A 21852-nucleotide genomic window follows, 5' to 3' on the forward strand; every position below is an offset into this window, starting at 1 on the left:
GGTGATTTGTTTTAAATTTCAGTGGTATTCTGATAATGATAAATACGTCAAATATATTTTTTAAAAGTGCTTGAATTGTGAATTCATTTTTTACTGAAATTAAAAAAAAATTTAATTACAGGAAAAACAAATGCAAAAACATGTTTTGGATTAACAACGCGCATATTTTTGGGAAATGAAAGCGAATAATAAAAGAGCAGTATTTTTTAACAAACAAAATTTTTATTGGGATTCCACGAATTCATTCAATGGCATTTACAAATTATAGCTTTATTAAAAAAAGAATTGACAAATATGAAACGTGGTATCAATTAAAATATAAAATATCGATCTTAATTAATCTTCACTTATTTACCATATTTAATATTTTACAATATTTAACAAGCGGTTTCATCGCTTTCAATGTGATTATGCATCAATGCAAATAATGATCAAAATGTCGCTAAAAATATTCAAATAAACCGATCAAAATGTTTTTAACAAACATCCTAATTTTCTAAAGAATGAAATAAGTCAATAACTAACAACAAGTACATATTTAAGCATATACATGTAATTTTATATTCAACGCTATGCGAAAACCTTCCACCAATGGTCTACTATTTCGGCATTTCACTGTATCCTGTTAAGCCAAATAAAAAAGCAATGGAAACTAATATAGATCGCTTACGGCCTTTCATACAGTTTTGCAAAACGGTTATCAGCTCACAGCTGGTATGGATAGGGATGGGGCACGGGATCATAAACACTAATACACATGCACTGTATTTGTAAAATAACAAAGAAAATATATGCAAAGAGTACACAGAATGCCTCTTCAGGACCAACGAACATATGGCAGAACTTATTTATCATTACGTAGGAATCAGAATTATTGTAGAACAAATGTGGCACAACAATAGAATTAGAGAGAATATATGAAGTTTTGATACTGCAGGAATATTACCAGAGTAAATGGGCAATAATTTATTTTAACACCATTTAATAATGTGAACTCGGAAGAAATAAAACTCATTCGCACAGTACATCAATATAGCATATGCCACGCATCCTACCAACTGTAGACCACGAGGCCTCCGTCTGTTGTGCAACCACGCTAAAGCTAATGTGCAGTGAAGAATATGTTAGCCATGCAGTAGGCCAACTCGTGAACCAGTTCTCACATCAATCACGGGTTACCATGAGACAAATTCTATCGGTTCTCTACAAACAATATAAAGCATATAATTCATCAAATAAAAATAGAAGAATAGAATCTTAAGAAACGTGAAAAAAATGAAAATAAATTGCTAAAGGACACGCCACTCTTCCAGGGAAACTGGCAGGAGATATCATAATGGTGAAATGTGAAAAAAAAGAAACTATTTCATCACTTTCATAGAAAATTTCACGAGATGTCATACATATTGTTCATATCTATATGTTGTTATTTCTTGTCCTGTAGACAGTATTTCTGGTTTGTCACATAATAAAAGCAATTTAAAACGTCAACTACACTAACATTTATATATTAGTAACAACAACGTTAACCGCACTAACATTAATATATACTTTAGTAACCACAACCGCACTTATAACCACAACCACACTTATAACAACAACCGCACTTATAACCACAACCACACTTATAACAACAACCGCACTTATAACCACAACCACACTTATAACCACAACCGCATTTATAACCTTAACCGCACTTATAACCTCAACCAGATTTATAACCTTAACCGCACTTATAACCTCAACCGCATTTATAACCACAACCACACTTATAACCTTAACCGCACTTATAACCACAACTGCATTTATAACTACAACCGCACTTATAACCTCAACCGCATTTATAACTACAACCGCACTTATAACTACAACCACACTTATAACCATAACCGCATTTATAACCTCAACCACACTTATAACCACAACCGCACTTATAACCACAACCGCACTTATAACCACAACCGCATCTATAACCTCAACCGCATCTATAACCTCAACCGCATTTATAATCACAACCGCATCTATAACCTCAACCGCATTTATAATCACAACCACACTTATAACCTTAACGGCACTTATAACCACAACTGCATTTATAACTACAACCGCACTTATAACCTCAACCGCATTTATAACTACAACCGCACTTATAACTACAACCACACTTATAACCATAACCGCATTTATAACTTCAACCACACTTATAACCACAACCACACTTATAACCACAACCGCACTTATAACCACAACCACACTTATAACCACAACCGCATCTATAACCTCAACCGCATTTATAATCACAACCACACTTATAACCTTAACGGCACTTATAACCACAACTGCATTTATAACTACAACCGCACTTATAACCTCAACCGCATTTATAACTACAACCGCACTTATAACTACAACCACACTTATAACCATAACCGCATTTATAACCTCAACCACACTTATAACCACAACCGCACTTATAACCACAACCGCACTTATAACCACAACCGCACTTATAACCACAACCGCACTTATAACTACAACCGCACTTATAACCACAACCACACTTATAACCACAACCGCAATTATAACCTTAACCGCACTTATAACCTTAACCGCACTTATAACCACAACCGCACTTATAACCTCAACCGCACTTATAACCTCAACCACACTTATAACCACAACCGCACTTATAACCTCAACCGCACTTATAACCTCAACCGCACTTATAACCACAACCACACTTATAACTACAACCACACTTATAACTTCAACCACACTTATAACTACAACCACACTTATAACCACAACCGCATTTATAACCACAACCGCACTTATAACCACAACCGCACTTATAACCTTAACCGCACTTATAACCTTAACCGCACTTATAACCTCAACCACACTTATAACCACAACCGCACTTATAACCTCAACCGCACTTATAACCTCAACCGCACTTATAACCTCAACCGCACTTATAACCACAACCGCACTTATAACCTCAACCGCACTTATAACCACAACCGCACTTATAACTACAACCGCACTTATAACCACAACCGCACTTATAACCACAACCGCACTTATAACCTCAACCGCATTTATAACCACAACCACACTTATAACCACAACAGCACTTGTAATCACAATCGCACTTATAACCACAACCGCACTTATAACCACAACCACACTTATAACCACAACCGCACTTATAACCTTAACCGCATTTATAACCACAACAATACTAACAATAGTATATACAGTAGCCATAACCTCGCTAACAATAATATATACTTTAGTAACGACAACCGTACTAATAATAATATATACTTTATTAATCACATCCTTGCTAGCAATAATAAAATACTTTAGTAACCACAACCGCACTAACAATAATATACTTTAGTAACTACAACCTCGCTAACAATAATATACTTTAGTAACGACAACCGCACTAACAATAATATACTTTAGTAACCACAACCTCACTAACAATAATATACTTTAGTAACCACAACCGCACTAACAATAATATACTTTAGTAACCACAACCGCACTAACAATAATATACTTTAGTTACCACAACCGCACTAACAATAATATACTTTAGTAACCACAACCGCACTAACAATAATATACTTTAGTTACCACAACCGCACTAACAATAATATACTTTAGTAACCACAACCGCACTAACAATAATATACTTTAGTTACCACAACCGCACTAACAATAATATACTTTAGTAACCACAACCGCACTAACAATAATATACTTTAGTAACGACAACCGCACTAACAATAATAATATATACTTTAGTAACGACAACCGTACTAATAATAATATATACTTTATTAATCACATCCTTGCTAGCAATAATAAAATACTTTAGTAACCACAACCGCACTAACAATAATATACTTTAGTAACTACAACCGCACTAACAATAATATACTTTAGTAACCACAACCGCACTAACAATAATATACTTTAGTAACTACAACCTCGCTAACAATAATATACTTTAGTAACCACAACCGCACTAACAATAATATACTTTAGTTACCACAACCGCACTAATAATAATATACTTTAGTAACGACAACCGCACTAACAATAATATACTTTAGTTACCACAACCGCACTAACAATAATATACTTTAGTAACCACAACCGCACTAACAATAATATACTTTAGTAACCACAACCGCACTAACAATAATATACTTTAGTAACGACAACCGCACTAACAATAATATACTTTAGTAACCACAACCGCACTAACAATAATATACTTTAGTAACCACAACCGCACTAACAATAATATACTTTAGTAACCACAACCGCACTAACAATAATATATACTTTAGTAACCACAACCTTTCTAACAATTATATATACTTCAGCAACCACACTGCACTTATAACCACGATCCTAATATTCATGGGTACCTCCTTGCATATTTTTTATTTCCTGGCTAGCGATCTTCGTAGTTAGACGATGGTATAATAACAATAATACCAATGACTTGAAAAGCAAATTCTGTTTTTATAAACATCGAAAACTGCTTGTTATAGAGTATGGAATTCTTTAGTAATCGAACCGCCTGACTAACAATGATCTTAATACACAAATACCATAATGCAAGGGATCGAGCAACGGATCCACTCACAAATATACTAAACCAATGCCTCCAAACACTCGAAACACGTCGATGCTATTCCCTAAAATACAACCATGCTAATTCTTAAAACAAGGCCATAATTCCTAAACACGCTCATGCTTATCCTTAAAACACAATTTTGCTAATCCATAGATATGACCATGTTTATCACTAAATGCATCCATGCTAATCCCTTAAACATCCACGCTAATCCCTTAAACATTCATGCTAATCCCTGAAAACAGCTATGTTAATCTCTTAAACATTCATGCTAATCCCTGAACACATCTATGATAATCCCATAAACACTTATGCTAATTCTTTAAAACATTCAAAGCCACTCCCTTAATTCATCCATGCTAATCCTTTAAAGCATCCATGCTAATCCTATAAAACATCCATGTTAATTTTTTAAAACATTCAAGCTAATCCTTAAAACATCCATGCTAATTCCTTAAACATCTCTGCTAATTCCTTAAAACATTCATGCTAATCCCTTGAACATCCATACTAATCCTTTAGAACTTCATGCTAATCCCTCAAAGCATCCATGCTAATCCGTTGAAACATCAATGTTAATCCCTTAAACATTCATGCTAATCTCTTAAAATATTCATGCTAATCTCTTAAAACATCCATGCTAATCCCTTTGAATATTTGCGCTAATCCATTAAAATCCATGCTTATCCCTTACACATCCATGTTAATATCTTAAAACATCCATGTTAATACCTTAAACATCCATGCTTATCCCTTAAACATCCATGCTTATCCCTTAAACAGCCATGCTTATCCCTTAATCATCCATGCTAATCCCTCAAAAATACATGCTGATATCTTAAAACATCCATGCTAATTTCTTCAAACATCCATGCTAATCCCTTAAACCCTAAGACACAGGTACTCATGTTTATCCCAGAGTCACTTTAATTTCATAAAATTGTCTTCGATGCGCAATCTTGCATGTACTTTTAACACAGCTATGTTAACCATTTCTGCTACACATTCATTATGTCTTACACACACTAATCCAAGTAAAAACTCTTAATTCCAAATGTGTTAATTCATAATACTTACATGTAACACACTAATTCATGCTGTTACTAATTCATGAATCACGTGATACCCGATAGCGTTTGTGCGGAACTAATATCTCCAAGGGTTATGGAACGTAACTTTTTGTACATGTACGCTAATTATTCCCATTCACAACTACAGTGAAGTTCACTGATTTATAAACCACATTATCTGAGATATCCTCTTTCACTGATACAGTGAATTTTCATTTCTAGAAATATATTTCTTATACATGAAAATAGGGTACTTTTTCCCAAAATATTCCCTTCATATACGATTATTAAATAATCTACAAATTGAATGTAGGGGGAAAATGTAGGGGGAAATATTTGGAAACAATTAGTTTAAAATTTTGTGGGATTTCCCCCATTGTCGTGGTCACGTGCTTGTTGAAGTAAAAAATATCCGGATAAAACAATATAGAAGGTGTTAAAATGCAAAACATAAATGCTCCATTTATAATAATGAAAAATCGAATGGAAACGTGAGTGTTGTTCATAGAATGATAAAAAGTAAACATATAATTTCATCTTTTTACATGAAAATACCACATTTAGATTTTTGGACATAACACATATAATAATGAATAATTTAAACGTTTTCACATTCATGCTCTTTATTCAATTTTATCAAAATCCAAACCCTTATTCCCATTACGTTTTATAGTGGATCTAACAACATTTAAATGGGGCCACAGACTCCACATTTCCTGTCGGAGAAGAAAACGTTTGCAAGAACCGTCAAAATCATAATCCCGGGTATGTGTATAAGGACGACTCGGATTTATTACCCTGTTACATATGTAAGTGAATTTGCAAAAAGAGCACAACAGAGTTTCATGTTTACAGTATAACAATGTTCTGACGAAATATCGTTTTCAGCAGATGTAGGTAGGTGAAGTATTTAGTCTTAAGTATTCCGAATTTGCATATTACAGAGTTATCTGCACTTGCGGGTAGGTATTGATTGTGACGTCATGTGTTTGGGAGCGTAACGTCATACGTTTCGGAGAAAATGACGTATATTGCGCTCACGAAATAATGACGTAACAATCGATACCTACCCGCAAGGGAGCTAACTCTGTAATTTTCAAAGACGGAATTCCGTCTTTGCATATTACAGAGTTACCTCCCTTCCGGGTAGGTTTCGATTATGACGTCATTATTTTGTGAGCAAAATTCGCTTCGTTTTGTATGAAAATGATGACGTAACGCTCGTAAACACATGACGTCAGAATCAATACCTACCCGCAAGGGAAGATAACTGTAATATACAAATGCAGAATAACGAGTATAAAGGTCTTCAGAGCGTGACCCCTAATGGTATGATGTCACATCCTCTAATGAATGAAGTGGAAATAAGTAGTTTGGCTTATTTTGTTAACAAATATTCACTACATGCTAAACCTTATCGACAACAACACAGTTTGTATGATCACTGATTTCAACAACCACCGGGATCCATCCAGAAAACGGATCCTTCATCTTCATTCGCACTTTTATCGATGTTTCCTGTAAATAAATATTCAACACGTCAATCACTGTTTTATCATTGCACCAATAACTGGTTTATTTAAGCATTATTCACAATATATATACAAAAAAACGGACGGACATATTCTCCACAGACGCAAAGCGTAGTTTGTCTATGACTTCATAAACCCAAATGATATTGAGAATCATGCTTATAATTTAATATAATTAACTCAATCAGGTACTAAGACATAAATTTCAGTGATTTTACTTATTTACTCTTACAATAAAACAAATTTAGTTGTGGCGCATCGATATCTTATCCAATAATTCAGTTTGGCCAATGAATGTGCCGCTTTTAAAATATTCCGCGAAAACGCTTCGTATGTATGAAGTCATAACACTTGACGTTGACGTACAATTCATTCGGTCTATTGAAAAATAACCTCAAAGATCTAACCAATAAAAATTAGTGTCACATATGAAATTAAATTATTACTGTACCCCACCTTATTGTCGCGTGCAAATAAATTTCGCGTATAATTCACGTAAGAATCGGAATTTCGGATTTTCATCACCGCAAAAATCTGACAAATAATAGTAAGAGTAGTGGTCATATGCCCCTGTATAGTCCCAACAACGCACAACAAATGAGAAAAAGAGGAAGCAGAACAATATGTCAAAATATATCGTAAACACGTCCAAATGACAACGACAATGTCTCGAAAATGTTTGTTTACATTATAGCCATATAGCCGGTTATATTCACAGATCAATCCATGTTTTTCTTGTCTGGTTTGGACTCAAGCTAACAGTTTGTCTGACTTTAACTAATCTTGTGATTTTGTAGTCGGTGATGATTGGGTTTGTTGGTTGTGAGACTAGTATGTGGTCAGGTATATTCGTTTCAAAGGACTAGGTATGGTAAGGGTCTTTTGTGACCCCCAAATCCGCTATGTTTCAAAGTCTGTTATTTTAAGATGTTAATCTTGCATTTCAAATCTTAACTACATACCTGACATATTTGATAGTGTTATTAGGTAATATAGCATTTCTAGTTGCCATGGCAACCATTTTTATTACACATAAATCATGCAAAATGTGAAAATTTCATCAAAATTGACCTTTTTTATGCAGTTTTTCATCTAGTTAACATAGAGCGCATTCTAGAACAAACTTTATATTTCTCAAAATGATGTATTCTTCGTATCTGCTAATTCCTTTATAAAAAAATATATAAAGTTTGTTCTATGTTGTGCTCCATTGTTTTTAAAAGAAATACTATCAAAAAATATGCCAAAATTGACCAAATTTTCAAATTTGCATAATTTATGCAAAGTTACTATGGTTATAGAGCAAAAACATACTTTCTGTCAATAAAAATATCATTAAGTTTTTATCAGGGCATTTTCAATATTTCAAACGCAGCAACTTAATTTCTAAATACTTAATTTGAATTTTGTTAGATTTAGGGGCCAAAAAGAGTCATTGCCGTATTTAGTCCTTTGTTAGCTGTTAAATAATTACACAGGTTACAATGGTCAGTGGTTGGCCTCGTTAACTTGGTTAAGCTAATTGGTGGTTAGAAACAGCGGTTATAAATGGTTAGTGGTTAGAAACAGCGGTTATAAGTGTATATTTACATTGCCACTGCACAGTACCTATATGTTGTTACTAGGCCCAATGTATGATAATTTCCAATATTTACATTGGCAGTTACGCTCTGGTGTACTAATAGCACAATCAGAGTTCAAGAGGTCAAGAAATGACAGGGTTTAACGTCAGTGTGATAATTCACTGAAGAATATCATATATTCTGAAAATTGTTCAATATAGAAATATATTCTTATGAAAATATTTGAAATGGAACGAATTGTTGTACTTATCGTTGTATATATATCCTGTTTTATCATTGGGACTATTTCATCTACTGTTATTGTTTAGTCGGTTATCCGTGGCAACACGCCGGAAGTTGCTAGAACTCAACTCTTTTTCGCCATATAATTGTCTGTTCCATCAAATGATATTTTTCAATATACAAGCGTATAACTTTTATTTTTATACTTTATTCTTCTCTCCTTTTCCTATTATAATGAGAATGACTATATAAATGTATATCTATCATGATGGGCTAACGCGCACCATTATCGAAATGCTTAATTAGTGTTAGAAACAGCGGTTGTAAGTGTTAAGTGGTTAGAAACAGCGTCTTTAAGTGTTTAGGGGTTAGAAACAACGGTTATAAGTGTTAATTGGTTAGAAACAACGGTTCTAAGTGTTAAGTGGTTAGAAACAACGGTTATAAGTGTTAAATGGTTAGAAACAACGGTTATAAGTGTTAAGTGGTTAGAAACAACGGTTATAAGTGTTAAATGGTTAGAAACAGCGGTTCTAAGTGTTTAGTGGTTTGAAACAACGGTTATAACTGTTAAGTGGTTAGAAAGAACGGTTATAACTGTTAAGTGGTTAGAAACAACGGTTATAACTGTTAAGTGGTTAGAAACAGCGGTTTTAAGTGTTTAGTAGTTAGAAAGAACGGTTATAACTGTTAAGTGGTTAGAAACAGCGGTTTTAAGTGTTTAGTAGTTAGGAACAACGGTTATAAGTGTTAAGTGGTTAGAAACAGCGGTTTTAAGTGTTTAGTAGTTAGAAACAACGGTTATAAGTGTTTAGTGGTTAGACTATACTGGTTAGACAGGATCGTGTTAAAGCAGGTTAACAGAATTTAACTCCCATAGTAACACACGAATGTTTATAACTGATGAACGTGTTAGTGTTTAACTTTGTAATTGGTTAGATTATACATTGGTTATAATCGGTATATAAGATGTATACCTTCAGCAGCTGCTGTAGTTGTTGACATGCGTTAAGTTCTCTTTTTGTTCTGTTTCGCTTTCTTCTCCCAGGCGATTTATCTCTGGATCCGCCTTTGATAGTGTCCTCGAAACTTCTTGCAATTTTAGAATCCTGCTTGATCCCGTTACTCGTTTTATTGACTCCTTCTATGTTTAATTCCAATAAAGATGTTAGATTACTTTTCCCCATCATGAGATCCGAAACGCCTTCCATGTTAATTTTTGTCACCCTGTTATTTTCAGCACCGTCATCATAGTCATTTTCAGCACTCTGATTATAGATATTAACAGCACTCTCATTATAAGAAAATGGTTTTGTTTCACATGCAACATCCACAAGCCGAACACACTTTGATGAAGATGGTCTATATCGGGATTCTTTTTGTCGCTGTTGCTCCGCTTTCACTTTATCAAACACCATCTTCTCAAATAGAGACCCAAGCTCTTTGCTTACGTTTGATGCCTTGTTCGACTTTATAGCTTTGTCGGACTGAACAAGCAACACTTTGTCCTCGTGTGTTGTATGGACAAATACAACCACTAAAGTCAGTGAAGTAATGGACGCCCCAATAATTCCGAGACTGAAACTTAAGGCCAGGTACTTTGCATTATCCATGTCTTTCTTATCTTTTCCATAGCGCGTTGCTCTCTGATATGCAAGTACTGCTAAAATGCCGAATACGGGATTGGAAATAATCGCCAACGCCAAAGACACTGCGGCGTACCCCGGGGAAAATCGTCGACTACAAAAAAAGAACAATTCACTTTTTAACATTCAGTATGGTTGTAATGCATTTTTTCTTTATTTGGAATCGTAAAAGAAGCAGCAAATACATAGAGAATATTCCTTGTTTCTTGATGAATACCAGTTATATATCCACCTCATGAAATGAAATATTACTGGTATTCATCAAGAAACAATAATATTATAAGGGCATGAAGTGCACGAAGTGCGAAGCACTATAAGGAAAAACCCATTCCTTAATATCCAATCGTACATATTGGGAGGGGAATCATGGGTAATCACCAACGATATGTTGCTTATAAGTAAGCTAATAATATAATCGAGTGGTTCAAACGCTTTCATGATCTGACAAACGTAATCTTCATCCGGTTGAAGCTATGTGCTATCGCTCTTTATTTTCAAGCGTTTAAGTGATTTAGGCCACCTTCCAATATAATCAGCTGACCAAAAACGGAATATCTGATACGAAAAGCATTTTCCCCTTCTCTAATGAGGGTTCGATCCTTCTGAAATTGGGGGTTTTGGGACAAGAATAGAGTGTGAATATAAGAATGAAAAATAAACAGAAAATTCTGCTCCATTATTTCCATAAATTGCACTTTTTAACATTGCATAATTAATGGTTACTGAAACATGTCTTCTTTTGCCTTCAGTTTCACTATGATATAGTTTAGGGGTGGATATAACGTCAGTGATAGTAACCCCCGGACTATCGAGGATGTTTTAAGGATGGATCTGTCACTTACCGTTCTGATCCAGTGATGGTGCGTTTAGAATTTCCTTGCGGTTGTTGTGGTAAGTATGTCCCCATGGTAACATTGCTCACCGCTGACATAACGCTATTGGTACCAGCTATTGTCGGTAAAACTGAGACGGTAGAAACAGTTGATGATACTGCAATATAATCCATAGATACAAGTATAGGTATTTAAAATAAGACAAAAATAAACAAATAGACGTTATCATAATGGAAAATTATTAAAATATCAAATCGATTATATTTATGGATCTGCTCTGGTGAAAAGTAAAAATTTCTGATGACTAACTTTTCTTCTAATATAGATTTTTGGAAATTGGACGTTATGCCATAGTTGAAAATGAAGTAAAAGCAATATGGTGATTGTTGATTTTGAGCTACTGTGAATCAAAGACAGCTATTTCACCCCGACTGTGATTTTTTTTTTTTTTTTTTTTTTTTTTTTTTGGGGGGGGGGGGGGGGGGAGGGGGGATTTCACGGTTTTGAACATACACACGAAAAACTAAAACGATATTTTCCAAACTGGTCGTCTGAGAACTATTATTGAATATTTTCAAAATTGACAAAACCGATTGTTTTCCTTAAGAAAATAACAACATCACACAGTAAAAAAACCATCGTTTTTGCTCAGAATAGCAGTAGATATTATCCCTACCCCCTAAATTTTGAAGGTGAAAATACAGGTTCTTCATTTTTTATTACGTTTTTTTCACAGATTCCAATTAGAGAAAAGCTGAAGACCAAAAGCTCATGATAATGTACAAACGACAATTTTATGAGAGATTCGCAATAAAGTTATTTTTATACCACATTGAGAAATGTGGAATCAATTTCAAAGAGAATGGCTTTATTGCGATAAAATTTTAGAAACGCAGAGACAATACTGCCTTTGCAAATATATAATGAAGCCACAGTCCTTATGTGTTTTATTTCATGAATTTTTGGTATGGGATGATCATTAATAAAAATGATATTGAAAACCTTATCATAAAAAAAAAAATGTACAAACGACAAATTTGTTCACGCCCGACTATACGTAAATGTCACCAAACATGTGTGATGTCACAGAAAAAGGCCAAAACTTCACATTGTTATTTTATAACCCTGAGTCTGACCCTTGGTGTATGTGATGTGGTGGAGAACAGATTATTCACAGAACGCATTTCTCTCATATTCACTCCTCTATTGTGTTATAGTTTTACTTTTCACTTATAATAGTTTTCTTAATTACGAAAGCAATAATTAAATATATATCAAATCAGTACTACAATATTAAGTTATTTTTGTTATAAAATAAAGAAGAATGTTCGATATATTTCAATTGACCGATCGTGTACCTATCCAATGTTGAAGCATGAGTCTTAGCACACACAGTGCAAAATGCTCAGCATACAGGGAGTGGGACGACTGGTTCACCCTTTTTCAGTATGTGACCGGGTGGGGTGTGTTGCTTGGTGTCACCAAAAGCAAAATTTTAATTGACCGATCGTGTACCTATCCAATGTTGAAGCATGAGCCGTAGCACAAACATTGCAAAATGCTCAGCATACAGTGAGTGGGACGACTGGTTCGTCCTTTGTGGTTCGTCCTTTGTTAGTATGTGACCGGGTGGGGTGTGTTGCTTGGTGTCACCAAAAGCAAAATTTTAATTGACCGATCGTGTACCTATCCAATGTTGAAGCATGAGCCGTAGCACAAACATTGCAAAATGCTCATCATACAGGGGGTGGGACGACTGCTTTGCCCTTTGTCAGTATAATGTGACCGGGTGGGGTGTGTTGCTTGGTGACTTCGGTGGCATGCTTCAGTGATATATCGCACTATAAAAGGGCAGGAATTCTACATTACAAGAGAGCATACCATGAATATACCGCAGTCTTTCAAAACACGCACCTCGCACTTCATATACATCCCATACATGGGGGGCATCCTTACATGACCCTGGCTGTTCATGGAACGTTAATTAATAATAATAACTTAAAAAAACCAAGTAAAATGTAAAAGCACAAGTGATACCTTGGGTTTTTGATTGACAGCTGGTGAACCGTCAATATTGATAATGCCAAGGCCTGGGTTTTAATTTTACAATATCAAACCTTTCATGAACTTTTCAAAAGTTTTCCTCTATGAATGTTTTTTTTATTTCTAAATGGGAGTTTACAAAATTTTTGAAAATGAAATAAAAGTCATATTGTGGTTGATTAAACGATTTTGAGCTATTGTGAATCAACTATAATTATTTATTTAAAGATGCTCCACCGCTGACAAACGGTATTTTTTCACCATAAAAAACAGGAGCAGACGATTTAGATTTTTTTCTTCAGTTACAAAAGTTAATTACTTTACACCATTACCATCATTGAAAAGTTTGAGCGTCTAATTTTACTTCAAGTTAAAAATATGAAAAATAATTAATTGCATCCCGAAAAAATTCCTTTGCACTATGTCCAATATAGAATAAAGTAATGTTTGCGCATGCACCGAAGGCGAAATAAATTATGTTACTTTTTTTTTTTTTTTTTTGTTAATTAGGTATACATATATTAAACACCAGTTATTGTTAAAATGATGAATAACATTTATGCTCTGTCGGCGGTGGAGCATCTTTAACATTATGTGTGATTTAATATGAATTTCACTGTGTTGGCCATCAACATTACAAGATGAAGCTATATATTCCAAAATGATTGTCTGATAAGTATGATTGTTTGCAGCATTTATAAAACCGGTGTTTTCTTTTAAAGTGATAAAAGTTAAAGATGCTCCACCTCCGACTGTGCACGCATGCAAAAACGTAGTCCGCTTAACCTGTCTATATTATTACGCTTTTTTATTTAATAATATAGGCAAGTTTAGCGGACTAGCAAAAACGATACTCATCATTTGAACAGTAATTGGCATTTATTCGTATATATTATGTCTAATTAAAATAAATAAATAAATCATTTTGCTTTTGTACATGCACAACCAGTACTTCATGCCAAATAAGACATAGTGCCACGGATTTGTTTTCATGGATGCAATAATTATTTTTAATATTTCTATTTTGAAGTAAAGTTAGAAGTTCAAAGTTTTCAATGGTAGTAATGGTGTAAAGTAAGTAACTTTTGTAACTGAAGAAAAATCCTAATTTGCCTTCCTCTGTATCTGATAAAGAAAAAAAATACCATTTGTAAGCGATGGAGCAACTTAAAAACACATTTGTCCTATTCTATTTGCCCATATTAATAAGTTGCATATATATTACTCCTAGCCCTCAATTTTGAAGATCAAAACACCATCATTTTTTGGACGGGAAACCACAAAAAGATTTGATGATTATTTTTTCTCTCAAATTTTGCAGCTTAGAAAAGAAAAAAGATTGGGGATCACTGTATTTTTTGTTTGTCCCACTATAATATTTTTTATTTGTTTATAATCCAAAATACTACAACTACACTAAATTGTAAGCAAACATGTAAACGTGGATATTTTTTTGCGAGTGCTCATTTTCGCGCTTTGTAAGAGTAGACATTTCACGTCGGTCTCACTTTAGCGATATAAATAACTTCAGCCTTTTGACTATAACATAGTTTATATCTTCACAAAACTTTACGCGCGATGGAAATTCTCGCGGTGGAACAACTTAATTTGCGAAAATCCCCCCTCGCGTAAATTTCCAAGTTTACAGTATGATTTCACACTAAGGCTATAAATAGATTCTACAGCAGACATCGTCGCACTGGTGATTTAAGTGAACATTTTGAATTTACAAAAAAAAGTGAAACGCAGAAGGGAGACAGCGGTATGTTCATGGTGTGTCTCTTTGTTATATTGGAATTCCTGCACTTTTTATAGTGCTAGCTCACTGAAGCATACTGCCGAAGACACAGAAAAAGCACGCCCCACCCGGTCACATTATAATACTGATAATGATTTTTTTTTTTTATATTTTTAATCATTATATTTTTCTATATCTGTAACTGAACCGATATGCTTGAAGAAAAAAAAAGCCACACAAATATATATTTTTATGTATAGAATCGAAAATGGAGTTATTAGTTACTGGTATTGAAAAATGATTATTTATGAAATATAAATTTGGACTTACTATTAGAGGTATGGAGATCTCGACTGGAATCCTGCTTCGCCATTGTTGATGGAGGTCTGTGTACAGTTGACTGACAGACAGGCTATAACGGTTCTACCATCATACCATTGTATAAATATTTGGTGACACAAGGACCACCGAAAGGTCACCATCATGTGCTGACGTCACAGCGGTACTCAGTGAACTGGGCTATTTTTGATCGAGACGGAAAAAAACACATACGGCATATTTTTGTGGAAAAAATCATAAATGGAAAAAAAAAGTTTTATACAATACTGGTTGGTTTCTAAAAGTACATTAAATAAACACTTCAATTTGATTTCAAAAAATCTGTCTAGTGGCATTTTCATGAAAACGCTAGAGATTTGACCATATTTTTTTTTTTATTAAATTAACAAGTCCTATTAACAGCCAGGGTCATGTAAGGACGGCCTCCCAAGCAGGCGCGTAGCTACCATAGACTCCCGTGCATCACACATCATTTTATTTTAAAATTGAATCACTCAGATACCGTTTACACAAAATCTATGAGAAATAATATGTTTACCTGCATTGCAAATTACATGGCCATTGTTTTGAAAATTCGTTATAAATCAAATTGTACCCGTTAAAAGTTATACGCCGAACGTAAAAATATCTCCAATGGATGGTGTATAATTTCCTCGCCGATTCATTTCCCGACTTAATTTATTATATTATGAAAGAATGCTATTGCATACATTACGTTAGCAATATTGTGTAATTCAGTTATTTATGATACACATAAATCAAGGGTTTGAGTTAACTCTTAATATATCATTTATTTAAAATACATATGTACAAGAAAATATTATCATATATGTCATCAATTGTTGCCGCTATCGGTGGCGATAATTCGATAAATTACAGGGGTTACTAGTTATCACTAGTATCACAAGGGTATACGGGTATAATAGAAAGAAATCAGAGTTACAGGGATTGCCTTCACAGAGAAAAAATATAAAACGACAAATATCCCAACATTACTTTTAATTACAAGTGACGAAATAAATCCAAGTTAAATTTATTTAATGTTTCTAAACTTACTTTAGAGATGTTGCCCACTGTTTAAAATAATTAAAACGCTAATCTCGGACAGAGATGCAAAGATATATGTATTAAAATTATAAAAATCTAGAAAGATCGATTTTAGTTACTATATATAATGAAGTTAATTTCTGGTGGTATGTTTCTTTCTTCATTCAAACACAGGTACATAATGTACCAAGGTGTAATCAAAGCTCCCCTAACCCCTGATTGGCCTTCCCGTATTTATGACCTGATGCTAATCTAGAGTGTTACATGTACATTGCACTTATACTACACGTACGTCTACGTTTGTCTGTGTCCTTCTTAGGTAGGTGGATGAGAGGTCCCTAATATGTACTGTAGGTCTTTTCTCTATTTCTATCTCCTTTTCTTGGTTTCCCTTTGCCCAACTTCATTCATTCCATTTTCTCCTCATCATCATCTTCAAGTACCACGAAAATATTATTAAATATATAAATAAGCGAAATAAATAAACATAATAATTAAGTTAATAATTGAAAACTTTGAAGAAATGCTGGGTTACTTGATCATAAGTGCATTTTTTGTGAGGTGCTTTGTGAAACAATTGGACTAGGGCAAATAGTTAACAGACAAAACATTGCAGATATATGTAGAACGTCTCCATATATATCAAAACCTTGACCAATTATCATATTGAAAATTTGAACTTTAGACTCCATTTCTAATTACATGCGCACGCATTTTAAGCGCAATGAATATACGAGTTATCTCCCTTTACACAGTTGATGAGTACATCCGTGGTCACAAACAGACGACGCTCATAGCACGTGCGATGCAATTGTTACACGCGCATGGAGGACGTACGCAAGTCGGAAAAAAAACAACTGATTTTTCGCTCAATAACTTCCATGTATTCTTACTTTTTTCTTTCGTTTTTTCTTTGATTTAGCATAGACAATCGTCTATATTTTCAGCTCATCATAATATTTTCATAATTTTCCGAAGTTTAATTTTTAGAATAACAATGTTTTTGTGCTTACCAAAATGGCAACGGAAACGCTTTGCTTGCTGATAGCGACGATTTTCTCAAACAGTATATTAACGGAAACTTATGTAAAAGTCTAGAAAGTTCCAAGTATAACAAATTTGGTTCAAATTCGTGAAAAGATGAAAATAGAGGAAAAATCAAAGAAAAAAAAGTATAAATACATCAAATATACGGGGGAAAGGTACAGTGGGGATTTCGTCACGGCTATAAACGCGGTCTGCACGTTGCGCACGCACTAAAACGTGTCCTAGAAACATTGTATGACGTCCCTCATCGACCATCGACGTGTCCTAGAAACAGTTGTATGACGTCGCTCATTGACGGGTCCTAGAAGGACTGAACAGTTGTATGACGCCCCTCATTGACAGGTCCTAGAAGGACTGAACAGTTGTATGACGTCCCTCATTGACGGGTCCTAGAAGGACTGAACAGTTGTATATGACGTCTCTCATTTAACAGGTCCTAGAAGGACTAAACAGTTGTATGACGTCCCTCATTGACGGGTCCTAGAAGGACTAAACAGTTTTATGACGTCCCTCATTGACGGGTCCTAGAAGGACTAAACAGTTGTATGACGTCCCTCATTGACGGGTCCTAGAAGGACTGAACAGTTGTATGACGTCCCTCATTGACGGGTCCTAGAAGGACTAAACAGTTGTATGACGTCCCTCATTGACGGGTCCTAGAAGGACTAAACAGTTGTATGACGTCCCTCATTGACGGGTCCTAGAAGGACTAAACAGTTGTATGACCCATTACAGTCTAGAGGACAAACGTATGACGTCCCTCATTGACGGTCCTAGAAGGACTAAACAGTTGTATGACGACCCCTCATTGACATGAGTCCTAGTCAGAAGGACTAAACAGTTGTATGACGTCCCTCATTGACAGGTCCTAGAAGGACTAAACAGTTGTATGACGTCCCTCATTGACGGTTCCTAGAAGGACTAAACAGTTGTATGACGTCCCTCATTGACGAGTCCTAGAAGGACTAAACAGTTGTATGACATCCCTCATTGACAGGTCTTAGAGGACTAAACAGTTGTATGACGACCCTCATTGACGGGTCCTAGAAGGACTAAACAGTTGTATGACGTCCCTGCTGTCATTGACGGGTCTTAGAAGGACTAAACAGTTGTATGACGTCCCTCATTAACAGGTCCTAGAAGACTAAAACAGTTGTATGACGTCCTAAAACTAAACGTCCTGACGGGTCCTAAAGGACTAAACAGTTGTATGACGTCCCTCATTGACGGGTCCTAGAAGGACTAAACAGTTGTATGACGTCCCTCATTGACGGGTCCTAGAAGGACTAAACAGTTGTATGACGTCCCTCATTGACGGGTCCTAGAAGGACTAAACAGTTGTATGACGTCCCTCATTGACGGGTCCTAGAAAGGACTAAACAGTTGTATGACGTCCCTCATTAACGGTCCTAGAAGGACTAAACAGTTGTATGACGTCCCTATGACGGGTCCTAGAAGGACTAAACAGTTGTATGACGTCCCTCATTGACGGGTCCTAGAAGGACTAAACAGTTGTATGACGTCCCTCATTGACGGGTCCTAGAAGGACTAAACAGTTGTATGACGTCCCTCATTGACGGGTCCTAGAAGGACTAAACAGTTGTATGACGTCCCTCATTGACGGGTCCTAGAAGGACTAAACAGTTGTATGACGTCCCTCATTGACGGGTCCTAGAAGGACTAAACAGTTGTATGACGTCCCTCATTGACGGGTCCTAGAAGGACTAAACAGTTGTATGACGTCCCTCATTGACGGGTCCTAGAAGGACTAAACAGTTGTATGACGTCCCTCATTGACGGGTCCTAGAAGGACTAAACAGTTGTATGACGTCCCTCATTGACGGGTCCTAGAAGGACTAAACAGTTGTATGACATCCCTCATTGACAGGTCTTAGAGGACTAAACAGTTGTATGACGTCCCTCATTGACGAGTCCTAGAAGGACTAAACAGTTGTATGACATCCCTCATTGACAGGTCTTAGAGGACTAAACAGTTGTATGACGACCCTCATTGACGGGTCCTAGAGAAGGACTAAACAGTTGTATGAATCCCTCATTGACAGGTCCTAGAAGGACTAAACAGTTGTATGACGGTCCCTCATTGACGGGTCCTAGAAGGACTAAACAGTTGTATGACGTCCCTCATTGACAGGTCCTAGAAGGACTAAACAGTTGTATGACGTCCCTCATTGACGGGTCCTAGAAGGACTAAACAGTTGTATGACGTCCTGCTTCATTGACAGGGTCCTAGAAGGACTAAACAGTTGTATGACGTCCCCTTATTGACGGGTCCTAGAAGGACTAAACAGTTGTATGACGTCCCTCATTGACGGGTCCTAGAAGGACTGAACAGTTGTATGACGTCCCTCATTACAGGTCCAGAAGGTCCAAATTGTATGACGTCCCTCAAGGTCCTAGAAGGACTAAACAGTTGTATGACGTCCCTCATTGACGGGTCCTAGAAGGACTAAACAGTTGTATGACGTCTCTTGCCCTCATTGACGGGTCCTAGAAGGACTAAACAGTTGTATGACGTCCCTCATTGACGGGTCCTAGAAGGACTAAACAGTTGTATGACGTCCCTCATTGACGGGTCCTAGAAGGACTAAAACAGTTGTATGACGTCCCTCATTGACGGGTCCTAGAAGGACTAAACAGTTGTATGACGTCCCTCATTGACGGGTCCTAGAAGGACTAAACAGTTGTATGACGTCCCTCATTGACGGGTCCTAGAAGGACTAAACAGTTGTATGACGTCCCTCATTGACGGGTCCTAGAAGGACTAAACAGTTGTATGACGTCCCTCATTAACACGGGTCCTAGAAGGACTAAACAGTTGTATGACGTCCCTCATTGACGGTTCCTAGAAGGACTAAACAGTTGTATGACGTCCCTCATTGACGGTTCCTAGAAGGACTAAACAGTTTTATGACGTCCCTCATTGACGGGTCCTAGAAGGACTAAACAGTTGTATGACGTCCCTCATTGACAGGTCTTAGAGGACTAAACAGTTGTATGACGTCCCTCATTGACGAGTCCTAGAAGGACTAAACAGTTGTATGACATCCCTCATTGACAGGTCTTAGAGGACTAAACAGTTGTATGACGACCCTCATTGACGGGTCCTAGAAGGACTAAACAGTTGTATGACGTCCCTCATTGACAGGTCCTAGAAGGACTGAACAGTTGTATGACGTCCCTAATTAACAGGTCCTAGAAGGACTAAACAGTTTTATGACGTCTCTCATTAACAGGTCCTAGAAGGACTAAACAGTTGTATGACGTCCCTCATTGACGGGTCCTAGAAGGACTGAACAGTTGTATGACGCCCCTCATTGACATGTCCTATAAGGACTTGGCAGTTGTATGACGTCCTGCTGTCATTGACGGGTCCTAGAAGGACTGAACAGTTGTATGACGTCCCTAATTGACATGTCCTAGAAGGACTAAACAGTTGTATGACATCCCTAATTAACAGGTCCTAGAGGACTAAACAGTTGTATGACGTCCCATATGATGTGTCCTATATAAGGACTTGGCAGTTGTATGACGTCCCGCTGCATTGCTGTCATTGACGGGTCCTAGAAGGACTGAACAGTTGTATGACGTCCCTCATTAACAGGTCCTTAAACACGACTTAACAGTTGTATGACGACCCTTATTGACGGGTCCTAGAAGGTTTGAGATTGAATCCTATGTGTGGCAGTAGCTAGCTTTTGACTGCAGATCAAAATCAAAGTTTTTCTCCTGATACTCTGGCTTTTCTCTACCTCCTGAACCTCAGAAGTCCCTGACATTTTATATGATATAGATAAACTAATGATATTGGTTTGAGTTCCATTGTACCTTTGTTAAGACCTTTCATTTCACAATCAATTTTCTTTTTTAAATACGGTATAGACAGTTATATTTTCAGATCAAAATTTTTGCGATTTGATCTAAAAACGAGAAAACGAGAAAATCGACATGGATTTAAGAGAATGAATCATACAACCATTTCTCATTATTTCTCGGATCAAATTTTCTTGATCATAACAATGTGACACAAAAATCGCGAAAATATCATCCCCGCAAAAATAACCGGCTATA

At 36.0% G+C, this 21852-nt stretch overlaps 1 protein-coding gene across 1 annotated transcript; it reads right to left on the bottom strand.

Moving 5' to 3' along the window:
• Positions 1–747: 747 nt before the first annotated feature.
• LOC138336404 (uncharacterized) lies at positions 748–15868 on the bottom strand. The gene is made up of 4 exons (XM_069285890.1): positions 15661–15868; positions 11559–11706; positions 10048–10810; positions 748–7251 (listed from the first exon to the last, which is right to left on the bottom strand). The coding sequence occupies exons 1-4, from the start codon at positions 15701–15703 to the stop codon at positions 7141–7143; spliced, it is 1065 nt and encodes a 354-aa protein (XP_069141991.1). The 5' UTR covers positions 15704–15868; the 3' UTR covers positions 748–7140.
• Between the last annotated feature and the right edge of the window lie 5984 nt (positions 15869–21852).

This window comes from Argopecten irradians, chromosome 12 (genome assembly GCF_041381155.1).
Source record: "Argopecten irradians isolate NY chromosome 12, Ai_NY, whole genome shotgun sequence".
NCBI lineage: Eukaryota > Metazoa > Mollusca > Bivalvia > Pectinida > Pectinidae > Argopecten > Argopecten irradians.

What these genes read in the sequence shown, in the direction of transcription:
- LOC138336404 (XM_069285890.1), bottom strand. Translation starts at nt 15,703, where the DNA reads ATGGCGAAGCAGGATTCCAGTCGAGATCTCCATACCTCTAATA. An exon ending in ACCATCACTGGATCAGAACG is followed by an intron (nt 10,811 to 11,558) that starts GTAAGTGACAGA and finishes CTTTTTTTGTAG; the next exon opens with TCGACGATTTTCCCCGGGGT. An exon ending in AACTACAGCAGCTGCTGAAG is followed by an intron (nt 7,252 to 10,047) that starts GTATACATCTTA and finishes ATTTATTTACAG; the next exon opens with GAAACATCGATAAAAGTGCG.